Here is a 21,042-nt window from a genome sequence, read left to right on the forward strand (position 1 = left end):
CAGTCCTGTGTGCATTCCTGGGTGAGTTGGTTCAGCAAGCTGTTCCTACAGGAATGGTGAACACCTCCAATGAAGGAGCCCACATCCTAATTTAGGGTCTCCTATCCCGTCATGTGAGTGAAAAGGAGTGTTCAGACTTTGAATTGAGAAGCAGGGTTGCAGCTGCATGCCTCCCTCCCTGTGCCAACACACCTCTTACGAGCCACGTGTTTGATGATGCAGGAAAGGGCTATTACATGCGTGGAGCTGAATTTCACTGGGCATTCAATGAATCTGAATTTAGGGCAGACAAAAGGCAGTACCTCCTTCACACAGTGTTACAGAGTTAAATTAAGGAATTTACTCCCCTAGGAAGCAATGATGGCCATCAACTTAGGCAGAGAGGGCTGTAAAATGGGATTGGACAAATTCATGGAGGAGAAGGCTGCAAACAGCCACCGGTCATGATGGCTATTCTCTGCCTCCACGGTGAGAGGCAGCCATGCTTCTGAATACCAGCTGCTGGGAAAGGGAGCAGGGGGGAGCTGCTCTTGTGCTTGGATCCTGATTGTGGGCTTCCCACAATCTCTGGTTGGCCACTGTGAGAACAGGATGCTGGATTGGCTGGGCCACTGGCCTAGATCCAGCAGCAGGCTCTTCTGACATCCTTATACTGGGCTTGAACCAGGAGGTGCGAGAAACTGGTACGCTGACAGAAATCAGATTTGGTCTGTATTTTAAACAACTTTATTTCAACTTTAAACAACTTTTGCTTTGTCTCCATATTACATCGTTTTGAATAGCTCAGAATAACAATATGACCTGAAGGGTAGCTAACAGCTCGCCAAAGCCAGAATACACTTGCTCCTATGGATAGAATGCCTTCTCATTGCTGACAACATATCCCTTTTTTATTTATATAAAAAAATAGTTTTTGAAATCTCAGCACATTCCGCAATTACTGGTCCCTGCTGTTTGTGGAATAGGCCTGGTCCCATCCACCATGCTTTTCTCCACACACACACACACACACACACACACACACACACACTCACACATGTTGTTTTTCTACAAAAAGAGGTGCTGGAACTCACCATGAACACCTCCCTTGCTCTCTTATAATGGCAATGGTGCCCACCTGAGAGGGCCAGAACTGAGTTCCAGTGAGCTGGGTTTGGGAAAGCCCTGTAGATAGATAGATAGGTGTGTGTGTGTGTGTGTGTGTGTGTGTGTGTGTGTGTGTGTGTGTGTGTTTCGCATGCATATTCTGGGGTTAAACAACAAAGATCTCTAGCAAAATACAAACTGAACCAAGATAATATTACCCAAAAAAATGCATTCATTTGGTTCTTTTGGTTTACTGAAGCAGTTGGCAGTAGCCTTTGAAGGTGGTAGTTCTCAAAACAAAAGAATTTGTTTTATATATGAAGAGAAAACTTAGCCAAAAAAGGGGGGAACCCTGATATGCTTGTGCCTGCGAAGGAATAAAAAGCATCGTTAGGCTGTACAGAAGAAAAATAAAGGTAAGAGCAGCACCATGTTTTGAGAATACTGCTGGAAGACTCATCTTTGGAAGTACCATTTCCACCCTGTTCCTTCCTGTCTGTGTCCTTGAGACAAGCTGTGTGCAGGTTTCCATCCCACAGGACCACTGGGAAAAGAACTGGGTGAGGTTAATTGGGCTTTTGTTTTCAAAAAACAAGTTTCTAGCTTTACAGAGGGGGTTGGACTGGATGGCCCTTGTGGTCTCTTCCAACTCTATGATTCTATGATTCATGTTTGAGGAAGTGTAGGCCATGCTAGCTGAAATTTTAGAAACCACTGGCATTTTACATCAAGATTACCAGTGTGAAAGTGGTAGGGAATAAGCACCTGGCATAGCCTCTCCCCGTGACTGTCACTGCAATCCTAACCGTGCCCACCCAAAAGTATTATTTACTTCAATGGGGCTTACCCCTCGCAAGTGGGGTTAGGGTTGTGGCCCAAATCATACAGGACAAATTAAACCTACCAGCTTATAATTGCTGAGAAAATGATGCAGAATTACAGAACGTATACAACCTCACCCAGTTCTATAATTTATAACTAGCTGCAAAATGCAGCCTTTTATTAGCCAAGATCCATCCTTCCTTCCTTCCTTTTTGTGCCTGGGGTAACCCACAGTTCTGGTTACTGCCTTTGCCTCAATGGAACTGCAGCAAAAATTCAATGGAAACTCAGTGCTGTCACACATTCTGTCACACTTTCTAAGACCACCTTAAAGAAAATAAACACTAGATTCCCCACCCCCTTTTGTTAAGACAGAAGAGTGAGATGCATCACTATTAAGGACTGATGTCAGCCACCTCCGACAGCCCACTAAAGAACTGAGCATCTAAGGAAGGAAGCCTCAGCTGCCAGCCCAGCAGTCTGCTCCACAAAGATATCCAAATGCTTTCTTTCAGGCACTTGAGAAAACAAACCTTTCTAAAAAAAATCTGGGGGAAGAAAGCTCTTGTGGCTGGTTAACGCTCCCATCATCTCTTTCTCTGAGAATTCTCATCGCATTTCTGCCTTTTGCAGGACAAAATACAGAGTTCACCTTTAAAAACAAAACAAAACAAAACAAAAACCACACCAAGAGTTCTGTTGTTGTTGTTGCTGCTGCTGCTGCTACTGTAGAAGCTGGCAGCCTTTCCCTCTGGAATCAGCTGCTCTTGCAAGACACAAACTGGGGTGGGGGTGGGGGTGGGTTGGTCTGGGTGCTTTGGTTTTGGTGCTTGGGCTCTTAAACTCTCTTCATTCCTCGGCCCATCAAGCAGGCAAACACCGTCATTACCATCTTGGGTTTCACCTCCACCAGGTCCTCGGGGAGAGCATACACACGGGCCCCGATTCTCCTAGCCATCGACACAGCATACCTAGGAGAAAATGAGGGGATGTCAGGTGTCTTGAACCCTTTTGCCACTTCACAACAATGATGGAGGAGGAGGAGGAGGAGGAGATCTACACCCAAACATCTGGGGCCTGCAGTGCCGGATTTAATAATAATAATAATAATAATAATAATAATAATAATAATAATATATTTATTTATACCCCGCCCAACTGGCTGGGTTTTCCCCCACCACTCTGGGCGGCTTCCAACAAATACCAAAATACATTAAAATATCACAGATTAAAAACTTCCCTAAACAGGGCTGCCTTTAGGTGTTTTCTAAGTGTCAGGTAGTTGTTCATCTCCTTGACCTCCAATGGGAGGGCGTTCCACAGGGCGGGCGCCACTACCGAGAAGGCCCTCTGCCTGGTTCCCTGTAGCTTTGCTTCTCACAGTGAGGGAACCGCCAGAAGGCCCTCGGCGCTGGATCTCAGCGTCCGGGCTGAACAATGGGGGTATATAGGACCCTCGGTCCTTCAGGTATACAGGACCGAGGCCATTTAGGGCTTTAAAGGTCAGCACCAACACTTTGAATTGTGCTCGGAAACGTACTGGGAGCCAATGTAGGTCTCTTAGGACCAGTGTTATGTGGTCTCGGCGGCCACTCCCAGTCACCAGTCTAGCTGCCGCATTCTGGATTAATTGCAGTTTCGGGGTCACCTTCAAAGGTAGCCCCACGTAGAGCACATTGCAGTAGTCCAAGCGGGAGATAACTAGAGCATGCACCACTCTGGTGAGACAGTCCGCGGGAGGGTCTCAGCCTGCGTACCAGATGGAGCTGGTAGACAGCCGCCCTGGACACAGAATTAACTTGTGCCTCCATGGACAGCTGTGAGTCCAAATGACTCCCAGGCTGCGCACCTGGTCCTTTCAAGGGCAGTTATCCCATTCAGGACCAGGGAGTCCCCCACATCCGCCAGCCCCCTATCCCCCAAAAACAGTACTTCTGTCTTGACAGGATTCAACCTCAATCTGTTAGCCGCCATCCATCCTCCAAACGCCTCCATGCACTCACACAGGACATTCACTGCCTTCACTGGTTCTGATTTGAAAGAGAGGTAGAGCTGGGTATCATCCGCATACTGATGAACACCCAGTCCAAACCCCCTGATGATCTCTCCCAGCAGCTTCATATAGATGTTTAAAAGCATAGGGGAGAGGACAGAACCCTGAGGCACCCCACAAGTGAGAGCCCAGGGGTCTGAACACTCATCCCCCACCACCGCTTTCTGAACACGGCCCAGGAGGAAGGAGCAGAACCACTTATGACAGTCCCCCCAGCTCCCAGCCCCTCTAGACGGTCCAGAAGGATGTTATAGTCGATTGTATCAAAGGCTGCTGTGAGATCCAGCAGAACTAGGAAACAGCTCTCACCTTTGTCCCTAGCCTGCCGGAGATCATCAACCAGCTAAACAAACAATAGCTTAGGGGCCCACTCTCTTGGGGCCCCCCAAAAAAATGAAAGAAAAAAACCCCTGGCTGTACATTTCCAAAACAAATAAAATAAAACCTACATACAGCAACAGTGTTTTGTGTTATGTAGGCTACTATTTGTTATGTGCAAATGACTTTGGATACCTATTAGTTCCATAAATTACCATATAGCATATATTCAACACAAAAAACAGCGACAATTTGTTGTTGACAAAGGACAGCTGGACATATAAAGGGCCCCATTACCTTCAGTAGCTTAGGGCCTCATCAAACCTCAACCCGGCCCTGGGGGTCTAGAACTGTCAAAGAATAGCTTCCCCCATTTTATCAACTATGGGCAGATCCACAACATACATGAAAGCACATCCAGCTCACATTTAAAGCACATGATTTCACCCTCCTAGGAATCCTTGGAATGGCAAAAGGCCCATTTAGTCGTGTGTCCTGTTCTTACAGTGGCCAAACCAGGTACCCCACTGGGAGGAAGAACACAAACAAGAGCCCTTTCCCCTCCTGCTGCTTCCAGCAACTGGCCTTCAGAAGCATTGCTGCTCCCAAGTGGGGAGGCTGAGCACCACGGCTAGTAGCCACGGATAGCTCCAAATTTCTCTGTGAATTTGCCCAATCCCCTTTTTCCACCTACTTGGCGACCCTCACTGCCATCTGTGGGAGTTCCGCAGTTCAACTAGGATTCTTTTCAGGGAGTCATGTGCTTTAAATGTAAATGTGGAATCCTGAAAGCAAAAATTCTGGGATCGGAAAATATTTTTGGACTATGAAGTCTGCACACTAGACCTGGAGCCAGAGTTTCAAATGAGGATGCATTTGGTACAATGCTAAAAAAAAAAAAAGGACATTAAAGAAGAAGGAAAGAGGCTTACTTGGCATTATTGTGTTTATCTTCCTCTGACAGATCTCCTGTCTTCACAAGATCATAATTTATACAACCAGGTTGAATGGCATCAATTAAGTCCACAACGGCTAAGCTGCTACTAATACTCTTGTCCTAGATGAGAGAAGAGGGGCAGTATGTTAACGTAATTTAAAATTTGAGGAAGCGGGTGACAGACAATTCATACACAGAACACACATAGTTGAATTTAATAATAATAATAATAATAATAATAATTAATAATTAATAATAATTAACTAATAACTAATAATTAATTAATAACTATTAATATTATTAATATTATTATTATTATTTATACCCCACCCATCTGGCTGGGTTTCCCCAGCCACTCTGGGCGGCTTCCAACAAAATATTAAAATACAATAATCTGTTAAATATTAAAAGCTTCCCTAAACAGGGCTGCCTTCAGATGTCTTCTAAAAGTCTGGTAGCTGTTGTTCTCTTTGACATCTGGTGGGAGGGCGTTCCACAGGGCGGGCGCCACTACCGAGAAGGCCCTCTGCCTGGTTCCCTGTAACTTGGCTTCTCACAGCGAGGCAACCGCCAGAAGGCCCTCGACACTGGACCTCAGTGTTCGGGCAGAATGATGGGAGTGGAGACGCTCCTTCAGGTATACTGGACCGAGGCCGTTTAGGGCTTTAAAGGTCAGCACCAACACTTTGAAATGTGCTCGGAAACATACTGGGACCCAATGTAGGTCTTTCAAGACCAGTGTTATGCGGTCTCGGCAGCCGCTCCCAGTCACCAGCCTAGCTGCCACATTCCGGATTAGTTGTAGTTTCCGGATCACTTTCAAAGGTAGTCCCACGCAGAGCGCATTACAGTAGTCCAAGTGGGAGATAACCAGAGCATGCACCACTCTGGTGAGACAGTCTGCGGGCAGGTAGGGTCTCGGCCTGCATACCAGATGGAGCTGGTAGACAGCTGCCCTGGACACAGAATTAACCTGTGCCTCCATGGACAGCTGTGAGTCCAAAATGACTCCCAGGCTGCGCACCTGGTCCTTCAGGGGCACAGTTACCCCATTCAGGACCAGGGAGTCCTTCACACAAGGGGAAAACCAATAAAATGGAACAAACAGAAGCTCTTACACTTGGGAAGAATCATTATTTCTTTCTTGAGGTATACAAAAATCTCTCATCTCTAAGAATCTGGCATAGAACCTGATATTCAGTGCTGTTTTTCTAGAAAAAGAGGTGCCGGAACTCCCCATGAACATCTCCCTTGTTCTCTTATAATGTCAATGGCACCCACCAGAAAGGAACTGGAGCTGAGATCTGGCGAGTTCTGGCTGAAAGGAAGCCCTGCTGATATTCAATATCTACAGGTTGTATCCAGCCAAGTCCAGCTACTCACTCAAGTGCAGTTCCAGTGAAATTAAAGCATCTTGGTTAGCCATGCCCATTTTTAATCAGTTTACTCTGAGTTAGGATCAGGACTAGTGAAGCCCTATAGCATTGAGAACCGTGTGGAACTATGTGTTGGGTGAACCAGACTGCAGATGGGGGCCACTCAATTGGTGGGTTGCACCTCCATAAATAAAGAGCAGTAGCATGTCACAGAGGATAGTTTGAGTGTAGCCTCCTTATCTACAAGCAGGGAGATGTTTAAATGGAGGAACAAGAACTCATGGCAGCCACTCACACCCAGATACTGCTAACAGCCTGAAGTCTCACAGACTTCCGTTAGAACAAGGCCTAAGTTATTTGTGGATGATGTCAGATTTAGAAGAAGCTAGCAAACTGCTCAGTCAGAGATGTGTCTGCATGGGGAAAATTATTCCACAAGAGTAGCCTCCTGTTTTTCCCTGTCAGGATGGCTACTTATGCAGGGCCTCAAGCCGCAGAATGTGACTTCAGACACACCCACCTAAAAATAGCAGGCCACACCATTCCAGGAATATTTATGCAAGCATAAAGGCAAGAAATGCAACACCCATTTTAAAAGAAAGAGAGAAATGCTTTGCACCTTAAAGCTCTGGATAGAACTTGATTTTCCAGCTTCTGCCAAGGTCCTGTTTACCCAACTTACGATAATGTCATCATTTGCCTTCTGACCGTCTCCAAGATCCTCTAGGACGTTCAGAGTATATCTAGGGGCAAGAAAAGGGAGATATCATTGTTCATCACAGAAAGGCAGATGAGAGCTTTCAAATAAAATAACCTGCTTGGGGCTTAGCAGTGAAAAGCAGTGAAATGAGCAAGAAAAAACCCTCTGTCTCCCAAGGATAACCAGGGACAAGAGTTGCAGGCCTTGGGCTAAATCAGGAGGGGGCGCCCTCAATACGCTGTGGGGTTGTCAGCTCTTGATTTGTCAATTTCTGCTCATTCAAGACATTTCCATAGTCGTTCCCATACAGCTGGAGCTTGAAATTCTTTCCAGACCCTAATCTTCCACATGAATAAGCAAACAATTTTTTATTTCCCTTTTTTAAAAAAAAGGAAAAGAAAGAAGCTGCACCACTAGAGCTTCTGTTTTTCTGTGTGAGAGCAGAAGCTGGGTTAACAACAGCAAAAGCAACAACACCAGACACAAAAGGCCCCAAGCCCTTTCTGAAATGTTTGCAAACAGTGGAAGCACTGTGGCTAGCCCACGCCAAGGCCTTAGTCCTGCAAGCAAGCATTTGCACATGTCAAAAACTAAAGCTCTACGATACCTTCTCATCAGCTGCCACACTAAAGCCAGAGTGAGAGTTGGGTTGCAGTCATTGAGGTCTTGTCCGCCAATGCCAACCAGGGAGAACTTTGCCGGATGCTTCCCTAGGTCGATGGCATAATTGCAATTTTCCAGCTGCTCGTGGGGAAAGGGGGCAATTGTGGGGAGAGGGAGAGGGAGAGAGAGAGAGAGGTTAGATTGTGTGATGTGCCTTATACTGATGCAATCCAGCTAGCCTACTATGGTGCAGTCCCACCTGGGCAGACACATGGAGTTGAATTGCAGTTTAGTGTGTCAGGCTAGGACCTAGGAGACCAGGGTTCTAATCCCCACTCAGCCATGAAGCTCTCACATGGTGATTTTGGGGGCCTCTCAGCCTAATCTACCTCACAGGGTTGTTGTGGGGATTAGAACAGGGAGGAGGAGAACTATGTATGACACTTTGAGCTCCTTGGAGAAAAAGGAGGGATACAGATTCAATGAATAAATAAAAAAATCTTGGGAGTTACCTGGAATGATATTCCCCAGCTGCCAAATGCCTGGGTAAGAAGGAAAAGTTTTTGAATTGCTCCTGAATGTTAATAATAATGGAGACAGGTGCACCTCACTAGGGAAGGCATTCCACAAATTGGGGAACCACCACTGAAAAAGCAAATGTTCTGCCACTGAGTTACAGCCCTTCCCTTTCCTTCCTCCATGAAAACAGCAATTATGGGCAAACCTTCCTGGGAAGAATCTTTGTTGTGATGCCTGCTCTACTCCTACCATGCACAGCTGTCAGGTGTTGTGTGTGCTGTAGAACACTATTGGCTTGTGCAAGCTGGGGAGGCGGGGGAGGCGGCATGCTCTGTCAGTCTGTGATGTGAACTGAATCTGAACCCTGAATTTGTACAAAACAGTTTCTAAGGCAGCAGTGCCTCCAGCAGGCATCATTACCTTTTTCATGTTTGCTCCAAGTTTTGGGTACGGGGGTTTGTTGACCTTACTCCAGTCAACAGGAACTTTTATCTTTTCATAGAGCTGCAAGATAACCAATGCATCCTGCAGATCACTGGAAACAGAGAGCATCAATTAATGGTTGATGTGTTTTTGCCACATGAGACATTTTCTTTTTAAAGCAAAACCAGCTCGGTTTTTAAAATACAGACACTACCCCCACCACCCCGCAGTTACATGCATTTGACTCACACACAACTGGACATACACACAGTGCCAAGAAATAATTAAATAGTTCAATTCAAACCCAGAAAAGGTGGGAGAGAGCTGGAGTCTTCGTGGCTCATGAAGAGACCCTCCCCAGAGCCCAAAAAGGACAAGTGAGGAGGGAGGAAGTCCCAAAGAGACTGGGGGCACTGAAGCTTTGTTTATACTGCTCAACCTCCCCGCCTAACAGCTGATGTGTGGGGTAGCGCAGCAGCAGCAGCAGCAGCAGCAGCAGCGGCTTTCTCCCCAGAGCTTCAATTCTAGTTGTCGATATTTTTGGATACAGTATTTTTGGTATGGATTGAAGAGGAAGTGGCAGAGAGGGTGTTGAAAGGACATTTAGAGGGTGCTTCCAATTTTACACAATTGCATGCACAGGGCCCCAGAACATAACCCCCACATAAGTACAGAGTCACCTGTGTGTTCCAGCAGGGATGAGGAACCTCTGTGGCTCCCCAGATGCACCTGGACTTCATGACAGCAAGGCCAATGGTCAGGGACAATGGGAGCTCCCCTTCTATGTATCAGAACCCGATTGCTCCAAACAAGGCAGGGAGAGTGAGCCTGCTACTTACCCGTAGAGATGGTTCACATGGGGGTTCACGCCAAGAGAGTTCATCCAGTTGCGAAATGTTCTTTCTTCTCGGGTCTCACCTAAGTTAACGGGGGGGGGGGGGAGGACAGGAAATTAGATGCCCCCTTTACAAAACAACAACAACACTGAAGGCAGCTTACAAAGTTAAATATCAGAAAACTTTTAATGCAACCACAGTGAAAATTAAAGTTATCCTAGTATACGAGAAAAAATGCATTTAATCCTAAAAATCTGCAAAGCTTGGGCAGAATGGGGCAGCATGGTTTCTGAGAGAGAATGGTGAACACACCAGGTGAGTCTCCAGGAAATGCCTTCTTCCCAGTGGCCCCCTGCATAACTTCTGAACATAAGAAAATGTGCATGGCTAATTCTTTGAGTGCAGGAGAGAGAAAAACACCTGCAGCTGTCCATCTCTGTAACACACACACACACACACACACACACACACACACTACCCTCTTCCCTCCACCAATAACCCTGGAGAGGAAATCCAGCCCTTTCTTACCTTCCAGCAGTGTCCAATCAATGTCCTGGTTTTCAGGCTTGGTGAGTGCCGGGTACTTGTTGAACAAGTTGGCCACAAAAGCTAAGTTCAGTTTGGGGTTGCCACTCACAACGTCTGCTGGGGTGACAAACTGACGGCAGCCCAGTCTGTCTGCCTGCTGAAGCATGCACTCAGCCCTCTTCAAGTCGTCTTTCTCCTGGAAAAGCAGGGATAGCACCATGAACTACCACGAGGACCTCCTTCAACCTCATCACAGGGCAGTGATGATTGGTAGACTGATCGCCCAATCCCACACCTTCAGGGCTCGTCGTCCTCACCACCCACCACCCACAAAAAAGCTGGGGTGGGGGAGGTCCACAGCTCAGTGCTAGGACACCTGCCTTGCATGCAGAAGGTTCATTCCCCAGCATCTTCAAGTAGCGCTGCAAAGCCTAAAACCCTGGAGACTGCAAGTCAGTGTAGGCAATGGTGAGCTAGATGGACCAACAGTCTGAATCAGTATAAGGCAGCTTCGTATGGTAGGGGAAGCAACTGCTCTGCATGCAGAAGACCCAGGCTCTACATAGGGCTGTCCCATGCAAAATTCAGTGGGAGGGTGCCACTTCTTTAATTTCTTTTCAACAGCATCTGGTGTTTTAAATTAACGAAAGCCAGGCAACTATAATGTCCTGATGCTAAAGATATTTGTAGCAGCCTAAGAATGGGGATGACTTACACTGAAGCCAGACATGTTGATGTCAATTTGCAGCTCCCCTTCCTTCTGTCCTTTGGGTGCAATTTGGTTGAGCAGATGGTAGTATGCTCTGGAGTCCTGGAGCAGACCAAAAACGAGGAAGAAGAGAGTCAGCAAGTGATTTGCCTACTGCAAGGCAGAACACACATACAAGACCAGGCACCATTAAATTAGTTAAAACACTGAGGAGGTATACATTGCTTTGATACCTTAACAGAGTTATTGAAGTCAGTGAGCTTGCAAAAATAAAAGCAAGTGGAGAGGGAGGGAAAGGAAGGCAAGAGAGCGAAGGAAGGACAGCAGAAATCCAGGAAGCATGAGAGAAAGAGAGAGAGAGAAGAGAGGTGGTTAGAATGAAACAAGTGGAAAATAGTTTCAATTCAAAAAACTAGGGAATATTCCCTAGTAGATAATCCAAACCAGGCAGCCTCAGCAAAACCCCTCAACCCAGAAGAGATGTGCGTGAAATTCTCCCCCGTTTGCATTCTCTGTAGAAAGAGAGAACTATGCCTGTAGCCAGATGTTTAAGGTGGGATCATTGCAAGGCAGTCAGAACATCAGTTGGAGTAGCCCAGGCATCCCCAAACTTTGGCCCTCCAGATGTTTTGGACTACAATTCCCATCATCCCTGACCACTGGTCCTGTTAGCTAGGGATCATGGGAGTTGTAGGCCAAAACATCTGGAGGGCCGCAGTTTGGCGATGCCTGGAGTAGCCCATTTCTTTATTGCTTAGACAAGGCACCCCACTGTCTCCAGCCCCACAGATACCTTGATCTCTGAGCTGAAGTTGTTGATCTTGTGCCACCCAGCATTTTCCAGGTGGAAGTTGGCCCATCTCAATAGCAGCTCCTCTGGAGACAACTTCATCAGGTCTTCCAAAGTCTCCCCATCTCGGAGCAAGGCAGCCAAGGCTGAAACCGAAGGATGGGGTCAGGGATGTTGAACAGCACCATTGGGAGAGGCTAGGTTTGCATTTCATTCCTCCCAAATGAAGCTATCTTAATTTAAAAGAGGCACAATCACATTTGGCAAAGGGAGGAAGGAAGTTGTCTTAATACTGAATGAGGCCCTTGGTCCATCTAGCTCAGTACTGCTACACTGACTGTCAGAGGCTCTCCAGAGTTTCAAGCAGGGAGTTGTTGCCAGCCCTACCTGGAGATGCCATTGGAGATGGAATCTGGGATCTGCTGCATGCCAATCAGGTGCTGTGCCACTGAGCTATGGCCCTTCCCTGGCACTGTTGAGCTATGCTTTCTGTCCCCAACTACAGAATCCAGAGTTCTCCACCTAGATATGTGATGGACTGAATCTGGGACTTTCTGCAGGAAACACAACTTTGACCCTCCACTTATTGTAGGGAACTGCCTTATATAAAATCAGACTGTTGGGCTATATGTATTAGCTCAGTCTCCCTCAAGAGGTTGTGGACTTTGCTTCTTGGAGATTTTAAAGAAGAGGTTGAATGGCCATCAGCCATAGATGCTTTAGTGGTGATCTTTGTGTTGCAGGGAGTTGGACTAGAGGACCCTTGGAGTCCCTACCAATTCTACAATGCTATGATTCTGTTCCATCAGCCTCAACAAGCACAGCCAATGGCCCAGGATGATGAGAGCTGTCCTTCAGCAACATCTAGCAGGTGAAAGGGTCTCCACACCTAGTCTACACTGACTGACAGAGGACCTCCAGGGTTTCAAGCAGGAGGATTTCTCAGTCCCACCTGTGAAGTTCTGGGGACTGCACCTGGATATCTTAAAACATCTTTGGGATACCCTAACCATGGCAAAAAACCAGCGTTCTAACCATGGCATCCTACTGGCTTGCTCACTCCCACAAGCAGGGGCCAACCTCTTTCCAAAACAGCAGCAGCAGTGATGACAATGAAATGCAAAACTTGGCCTGCTCAAAGGAAAGGAAAGCGTGTTGCTGGGTCCAGCAGTGACATTTGCTGAGTAGTTGTTAGGGCAGCCTTTGGCTTACCTTCATTTCTGCTGAGTTCTATGTCTGCAAACAAGCCAATCTTGATGATCTGCCACAGAAGCCCTAGGACCAGATGTGGCTTCCCTTCCCTCAAATCTTCTGCTCCAATGTTGACCACATGACACCCAATGGCAGAGGCCGAGTTCAAGGCCAAGTTCAGGTTTTCCTGAAGACAGAAGGGGCTCAAGTCAGAAGGGATCCCTTTCATACCGTTCTCTCTTGCCTAAGAGCTGTCCCCTCTATGGGTGGTCAGGTGCACTGTAGCTAAATTACTGAAGCCTAAAATTGCTTGACTGTTCCTTCACCCACTGCCTCTCTCCACGAAGGGGCTATTTGTGCAGTGGTTCAAATGAAAATGCTAGACCATTGTTGTTGTTGTTTTAAAAAAATCCTGTCTTGTGGATCTTGAACCCTATGCTGGCAAACTGCAGGAGCACAGGAAGCTGCCTTACACAGAGTCAGGCCATTGGGTCCATTTAGCTCAGTGTCGTGACTGGCAGCAGCTCTCCGAGGAGTCTTTCTGAGTTTTACCTTGAAGATGGTGGGGACCAAACCTGGGAACTTCTGTGTGCAAAACAGATGTTCCAGCACTGAGCTATTTAGCCTTCCTTAACATTTAATGCTGTTTCACTGAAAGCAACATTAAATACGGTAGTTAAAGCTTTTTCTGCCTGTTGAATTGGGTTTTGGGGCCCTGATGGGGGAAAAACAGAAACGAATCCAACAGGTTTTGGGGGTGGGGTGGGGTAGGGCTCAAAAAGACCCTCCCCAAAAGGTGTTGCTACAATGCATTTCCATTTAATAAGCTTCAAACTCAGTGGTGGTTTTTTCACCTGTTATTTAACCTTTATTAATATTATTAATATTTTCGAAAGCACGTCAAAATGCAAGTAGATAAATAGGAACCGCTACAGCGGGAAGGTAAACGGTGTTTCCATGTGCTGCTCTGGTTTGCCAGAAGCGGCTTTGTCATGCTGGCCACATGACCTGGAAGCTATACGCCGGCTCCCTCGGCCAATAATGCGAGATGAGCGCGCAACCCCAGAGTCGGTCACAACTGGACCTAATGGTCAGGGGTCCCTTTACCTTTACTTCGAACCTAGCAGTTTGAAAGCACGTCAAAGTGCGAGTAGATAAATAGGTACCACTCCGGTGGGAAGGTAAACGGCGTTTCCATGCACTGCTCTGGTTTCGCCAGAAGCGGCTTAGTCATGATGGCCACATGACCTGGAAAAACTGTCTGCGGACAAACGCCGGCTCCCTCGGCCTATAGAGCGAGCGAGATGAGAGCCACAACCCCAGAGTCGTCTGTGACTGCACTTAACCGTCAGGAGTCCTTTACCTTTATACTTTTAGATATAAAACAAAAGCACAGAACAAGAGGCCCCTTCAATAACTAAAAGCAAAAATACCCTTCATCCCCTTGGGTCAATGAACAACTCCTGTATTATTTTAACACACTGGGGAGGGGGGGGGGGAGAGAAAGCCAGTTGGAAGAGGATTCCCTACCTGAATTATGAATGGTGTTAGTTTTTTCTTGTTGATCGCTCTTTCATCAATTGTGTCAGGAACAGAAAGGTTGATCATTTTACTGGTGGAAAGAAGCAGGGGAGAACAAGATTCAAACTGTGATTAGTCAGGATCTATGCACTCATGTGAGAGGAAGTGCAGAGCATGTTTAACGACGTTTGCAGAATAACTCCCCTCCTTTAAATAATTTTAGTGCTATATTACTGCAATGTTGGTCAAAGAAGCAAGGAATTTTAAAAAATGAATTCTTCATTAATATATGTGAACTTATAAGCAGCTGTTTTTCTTATAAGCAGATCAGTGTGTGGAGGATTTATTTCCTTAAAAAAAGTTTTCCCCTCCTGTGATCTAAATTATTTTTAGCAAAGTTACCCTTAAAAGCAGGGGTGCAGAGCCTTTTTTGCTCCGTGTCCTGGATTCTTACCAGGACTGGCCTTGCAAACCAAACTGGGCAGGTAGATGGGGCCACACAACCAGCAACCACACATCCTTATGATGCCACATGATTGACAGGTGGCTTATCAAAATCGCTTGTATGAGGCCTGTGAAATGTGTGAGAGAGAAGCCTGGAATTTAAAATGCTGGCCTCTTTCCTGTGCTTCCCATTGATGGCTGCAGGTAGAGGCTGGAGAGAGGGGGATACAGTATTATTAGTAGCATTAGAATTAGAATTAGTATTTATATCCTGCCTTTTTCCTAAGCTGGGATTCAAGACAGCTTCCAACAATTGTTAAACGACTTTATAAATACTAAGTTATAAAACAAACCAGTTAAAAACAACATTTAAAAAACCTCAACAGGATGAATTCAGAACCAGCGATTAAAATGCAGTTTGCCCTAACAGCATCCCAGAGATCAGAACAGTCTGCACTTCCATTTCAAAAGGTCTGTTTGAATAGGAAGGTCATAGGCTGCCGGAGGAAGAATACCAAGGAGGGAGTCAGTCCAGCCTCTCTTGGCAGCGACCACAGAAATGGCTCTTTTGCATCACCACCAGCTGGACCAAGTCATGGGAGACCCTATTCAGACATGAAGCCCCCCCGGGTGACCTTAGGCCAGCCCCTGCCTCTCAGCCTAACTTACCTCACAGGGCTGTTGTGTAGATGAAAAGAAGAGCAGGGAGAACTAGGTACGCCACCTTGGGCTCTTTGGAGGAAAGTAAGGTACAAATGTAATGAAGAAATGATGAATAAACTGCTACTCTGAAGTTGATGGGACGAAGAGAGGGCGATGAACAAAGGATCTTGGCACCCATGTAGGTTCGTATATGGAGAAACGACTTTTGGGTAAACTGGATCCAAGCCATATACTTAAGGCTTAAATCATGTACTTTTAGCCAGGGAATAAGGAAAGTGTTAAGGAAACTGGGGGAAACAACCATGGGGTTTGCTCTCCATGAGTTGGCAGAAATGTTATTTTGCCCATGTGCAGCTGCAGGCATCTTGTGACTGTCATGTCTCTGTTGCTGGGCCAACTACCACTAGGCACAGGGTAGATAAGGGCTCAAGCTGCAGTGCTGGGGTTTGCAGGAGAATCTGTGGGAGATGTGGAGATTGTTGGAACAATCCTGTGAAAATGTGGAAGACGTTCTAAAGGGTTTGTCTGACAGAAGTCGGACAACTTGCAAGACCTCTAGACTCAGAACTTCTGACTCTGAGAACTCTGGAAGTTGCAGGACTTTGTTAGCAACTAGATTTTGCATTTGCCTTGTGGACTCTGCAAGGAATTGGCAAGCAAAGAACCCCTCTGGGCTCAGAGAGAGAAAATTTACTGTAGCAACTTTAAATAGTGTGTGCATATTTTGTGCATGTGTCTGTGTATGCCAAGTAAAAGCAATCTCTGCTACAGTTTTTTTTTCTTCCTGTGGTGAGCCCCTTTCTGCACCTTTCTAATTGCATCCATAACTCCAGAGAACAAAAGCCCTCTAAAGAAAAAACTCACCACAGCACAATCCCATCCGCAACAGCTTTGAAGAGATCGTCTGTATTTGGATTCATTGGAATGACATGCTTACAGTCCGGATCGTTCTCCAAAGCCTTGTTTATCCAGTTCACAAAGGCATATTTTTCTTCCTCTGAAGAAGAAGGAGACTGTTAAGTTCATTGTATGTTTAGTGCTCACACAGGTGGCAAGCAAAACAAGAGGACTCAGTGCCTCATCAGGCACCAGAAAACCCTGGGACAGGCTCCCCCCATCCACATCTAATCACTTTCAATACAGCAGAAGGTGGGGGCAGGCCCATGGGGAGGTTCAAGGCCTTGGAGTTTGTGTGTTCCACAATGAAACACCAAACGGGCTCAAGCGATCAACTATGGGCTTCCCACAAATCTGCAAAACTTTTAACAGTGTCACATACGCAGAGATGACTTTTCAGATAAAACTCCTCCCCAGTGCACCCCATCTTTGATAGAGAATTATTCACAATAGCAGCTTCCATGACCCACTAAGGCAGTTGTAATAAATTCAAAACAGTAACGCTTAATTGCACATTGACTTGGAATACAATTAAATTGATTTAGTTTAATTAATTCCACGAAACTGAACTTTGATCCAATGGTATCTGGGGTTAAATCCCCCATAGTACACAGCCAGCTGATCTTACTGCCCACCAGGGAGCGCTACCAATCACTTTGGGAACTACTACTGCAAACTGAATTCTTGAGTTTTTATCCGTTCCACCCTCTGTGACTTATTTAGCCTTCACGTGTCTACCACAGATAACTGATGGGATGGCTCTCTCTTTCACCCTCACAAAAACACAGGGAGGCAAGCTGGGTTAGGCCAAGAGAGCATGACTGGGTGAAGAAGGCCCAGTGAGATCCCTGGCTCCACGAGGCCCCCCTTAGAATCTCACACCCAAGGGGGAGTGCATTCCAGTAATGGCTTATGGCAAAGCTGGGGAACCTGGTGGCCCCCAGGTATTGTTGGACTCCAACTCCCATCAGTCCCAGCCAGCTTGGCCAAGGGTCAGGAAGGAAAGGAGCTACAGGGCACAACATTCATCACCCTGTTCCATCATGGGCACCCAACACAGCTGAATGCTGGAAGATTCACGACAGACAAAAGGAAGTCCTTCTTCACACAGCGCATTGTTAAACTATGGAACTCCCTCCCACAGGAGGCAATGATGGCCACCAATCTAGGTAGCTTTAAAAGAGGACCACCAACCATGACAGCAATGATCTGCCTCCACAGTAGGTGGCAATAGCGCTCTTAAAATATCTGTTGCCGGGCAATTGTTTAATTGTGGCACTTAGTGTCACGTGACAAAGACACATGAGAGCAGAAGCAGCAAAGCAGGCTGGGAAGTGCTGGGGCTCCACTATCATTCGGGCCTACTAAAGTTATTCAGGCCTAACTGCTGAGTCACTCCGACATGTGACTCCTTCTCCTTATAAGGAGCAGCCATTTCTCTCTCTGTGTTTTCAGTTAAGTTTCAGTCAGAGTCGTGTTAGTATGGAACAGAGTCTGTACTCAGCACGTGATCTCTTAAACGTTTTTGGAACTATGTTATGAAGATGTTTATTTTAAATTTAGTAAAGATTTCATTGCTTCAGTGAAGAACTCTGCGTCATTAATTAACGCTGCTTGAAACTTAGATCCTAGTTTTTCCCCTCCAAGGAGCTCAGGGTGGGATACATGGTTCTCCCCCTCCTTATTTAATCGCCACAACCACCCTGTGAGGTAGGTCAGGCTGAGAGGCAGGGCCCGGCCCCCAGGGTCACCCAGTGAGCTCCATGGCTGAATGGGGATTTGAACCCTGGTCTCCCAGGTACTAGTCCCAGCAAGCTAACCGCTACACCACACTGCTGTGGTGTGCGACTCTGTGCATCATTTCAGCCAGGGCACATGGATCCCAGGATGCAGCTGGAGCTAGGGATCTGCATCACTGGCGTGGAGATAATTCAGGTGGTGCCTGAAAGTAACTGATGGGGTCTTCCTAGGAGTGCCGTCTCTGCACCCAATTTACACCTCAAGGGCACAAAAAAGCAGAGAAAATAAACCTCAGTAGCATAGGATGCAAGAATGCATTTCAACTTAGTCCAAAAGATTATTTCAGGGGTTACCTGAGTAGGAGTGCTGGGTGCCTTCACTGGAGAGCTCAGATGTCCCACCGATAGCACAAATGCCTTCTTTTCTGTTGATGGCTTTTCTGAAAGTCTTGGCGATGTCACTGCTTTTCACCTCTTGGAAGATCTGCACAAATAAAAACACATGCAGCCAATGATAGGCCTGGCTCTTAGAGACATATTAAATCTATACCTGAAGTGCACCATGTCAGACTTGAAGCTTGGAGCTGATTGTGGTTGTACGCTTTGCCTACCTCAATAATAAGGAGTTTCAGCAGGTAGAAAATGGGGATCCAGGTGTTTATGTGGAGCAGAATGCTCAGCATGAAGGAGCACCCAATCCTGGAAAACCCTTAATAGATGTCTCAAATACTGCAACCTCAATCTGGGTTTGCCTCCTCAGTAAGAACCAGCTCACAAGACAAAACACTGCAGTGTCTTTTCTGTTCAGGATTCCAGCTACTCCATTCTAGTGCACTTGGCACATGTTTTATGATACCCCACCCATAAAACAAACAGTAAGCATTTCATGACCACTGAACATAGTCTGCATTGGGCAGGTATTTTCGAGTCTCCCCACCCCCACCCACAAGAGTCCCACCCCTAAATATTTCATGGTACTTCTACAAACTTTGGAGCTTCTACAAACTAGCGCAGTTGGTAGAGCATGAGACTCTTAATCTGGGATCAACAGGCAAAGTATTCCTACATTGCAGGGGGATAGACTACATGACCCACACGGCCCCTTCCAACAACAATTCTATGATTCTACACAACTTGCTGATAGTACTCTCTTATCCCTGGGTGGTGCTGTTTTGGCACTTGGAGGACTGAGATCAGGACTGGAGAACCAGCAGCCCTCCAGATGTTGTTAGAGTCTAGCTCCCATAAGCCAGGGCCAGCACAGACAAACATCAGGGGTGGGGGGTGGGAACAGTAATTCAGCAACATGTGGTGGGCTGCAAATTCACCTCTCCTGAAAGATATGATGATACAAGCACTGAATAGTCTTCTGCGCTTGTTGGCGCAGGCTCCAAAGCACAGCAGGTAGGCATCCTGCATGCTATTAGATCAGAATCAAATAGAACACCTAAACAAGTCAAAGGGCTAGAGGACGTCTGGGGAGATTTTTGTCTTTGGATAGCAGAGCCCCCGACTGCCAAAATACCATACCACAAACTGCTTTTGAGACTCCCTCAAGTTTTCCCAAGTGGTATTGGAGGTGGATGTGGATGACATTGTTGTTTGGGAAAGAGAAGCCCAGAGGTTTAAGGCCTTTAAGAAGTGGAATAAAAATTTTAAACCTTGCCAAATTTCAGATCAGCCATTCAGCTCTACTGTGTGTGGCACAATGCCTCCTTACCATCACAGATAAAAGGCTGGGTGCCTTGCAACCGAAACAGGCACCAAAGTTCTATGACTGGAAGAGACATGGAGGACTAACAGCAGGGAGTTTTTTTAAATGCTTACGTAAACAAACTCTTCAAAGCTGATCTTCCCATCTTTGTTCTTGTCCCCGTCTACCATCAGTTTCTGGATGATCTCCCTCACTTTGTATCCAGGAAGGGGAAGGTTGGCTTCTCTGAAGAGTTCGTGCAACTCATAATCACAGATGAATCCATTGCTGTTGAGATCTTTAATGCAAAAGAAAAAAAACACGAGGCACTTGAGAAAAATGTTGAATGCATTTTGTGGAGTGGAGTTTTATTGTTTGATATTAGGTTGTTCTAAGCTGCTTCTAACTCACAAAATATAGATTCATTCATTCATTCATTCATTCATTCGCTTGCTTACTTACTTACTTACTTACTTACTTACTTACTTACTTACTCAAACGAGTCCACAACACCCACATTTATTTATTCGGTTATTTATTTAAAAACATTCTTAAAACAGTTAAAAAATTTTAAAAACATTATTTCATCCAGTGATCTTAGGGTTGCCAGGAACTGTATTTCTTAGCCAGCAAATCCCTGGGTAAACAGGAAAGTTTTCAAATGACTCCTGGGAGTTCATAATGATGGAGACAGGTGCACCCCATTAAGGAGTGCATCCCATAAAATGGAAAAAGCAAGTGTACATTCTCATATACAAGCATGCATTTGTAGCCTGCACTTCATCTTGCGGTCCCAGGGTGAGGCTACATACAGCTCAACGCAGCAAGGGAAAAAAGTAATATACAGTATAAACACTATTCAACCAAATAAACAGCAAACAGAAACCAAAGCAACATTGTAATGGGAGGGACAGCCTGATCTTATCTTCCATCTCTCCAAAAGGTGCTTCTTGACTTGACTTCCAAAGCACATCCCATGCTGAGGCCACAGGCTCCTTAGAAAAGGAAGGCAATTTGCAGCTTGGGGAGTGCCGCAGAGAAGCCCCTCTCATGCCCCATGAATCTCACAAGGGCGGCATTAAAGCAGTAGCAAGGCTTCCATTGCAGATCAAGACCAACCCAAGTATACTTGGAAGGAAACACTGCTTTTGCTATGTTGGGTCAATGTTGCGGGGAAAATACAAGATGATGCTG

General features: G+C 46.2%; 1 protein-coding gene across 4 annotated transcripts in view; it reads right to left on the reverse strand.

The window, feature by feature from the left end:
- Positions 1 to 703: 703 nt before the first annotated feature.
- PLS3 (plastin 3) overlaps positions 704 to 21,042 on the reverse strand; it is a 73,026-nt gene continuing 52,687 nt past the window's right edge. For all 4 annotated transcript variants that reach the window (XM_035112551.2, XM_060270329.1, XM_035112553.2 and 1 more), the window contains 14 exons: positions 19,983 to 20,146; positions 18,510 to 18,639; positions 16,384 to 16,516; positions 14,422 to 14,503; positions 12,913 to 13,078; positions 11,704 to 11,846; positions 10,917 to 11,012; positions 10,202 to 10,397; positions 9,677 to 9,755; positions 8,835 to 8,949; positions 7,900 to 8,033; positions 7,212 to 7,335; positions 5,212 to 5,336; positions 704 to 2,879 (listed from right to left, as the gene is read on the reverse strand). In XM_035112551.2, coding sequence (XP_034968442.1) covers positions 2,747 to 2,879; positions 5,212 to 5,336; positions 7,212 to 7,335; positions 7,900 to 8,033; positions 8,835 to 8,949; positions 9,677 to 9,755; positions 10,202 to 10,397; positions 10,917 to 11,012; positions 11,704 to 11,846; positions 12,913 to 13,078; positions 14,422 to 14,503; positions 16,384 to 16,516; positions 18,510 to 18,639; positions 19,983 to 20,146 — 1,820 coding nt within the window. In that variant the 3' untranslated portion in view covers positions 704 to 2,746. The remainder of the gene's footprint in view (positions 2,880 to 5,211; positions 5,337 to 7,211; positions 7,336 to 7,899; positions 8,034 to 8,834; positions 8,950 to 9,676; positions 9,756 to 10,201; positions 10,398 to 10,916; positions 11,013 to 11,703; positions 11,847 to 12,912; positions 13,079 to 14,421; positions 14,504 to 16,383; positions 16,517 to 18,509; positions 18,640 to 19,982; positions 20,147 to 21,042) is intronic.

The sequence above is a fragment of the Zootoca vivipara genome, chromosome Z (genome assembly GCF_963506605.1).
Source record: "Zootoca vivipara chromosome Z, rZooViv1.1, whole genome shotgun sequence".
Lineage (NCBI taxonomy): Eukaryota > Metazoa > Chordata > Lepidosauria > Squamata > Lacertidae > Zootoca > Zootoca vivipara.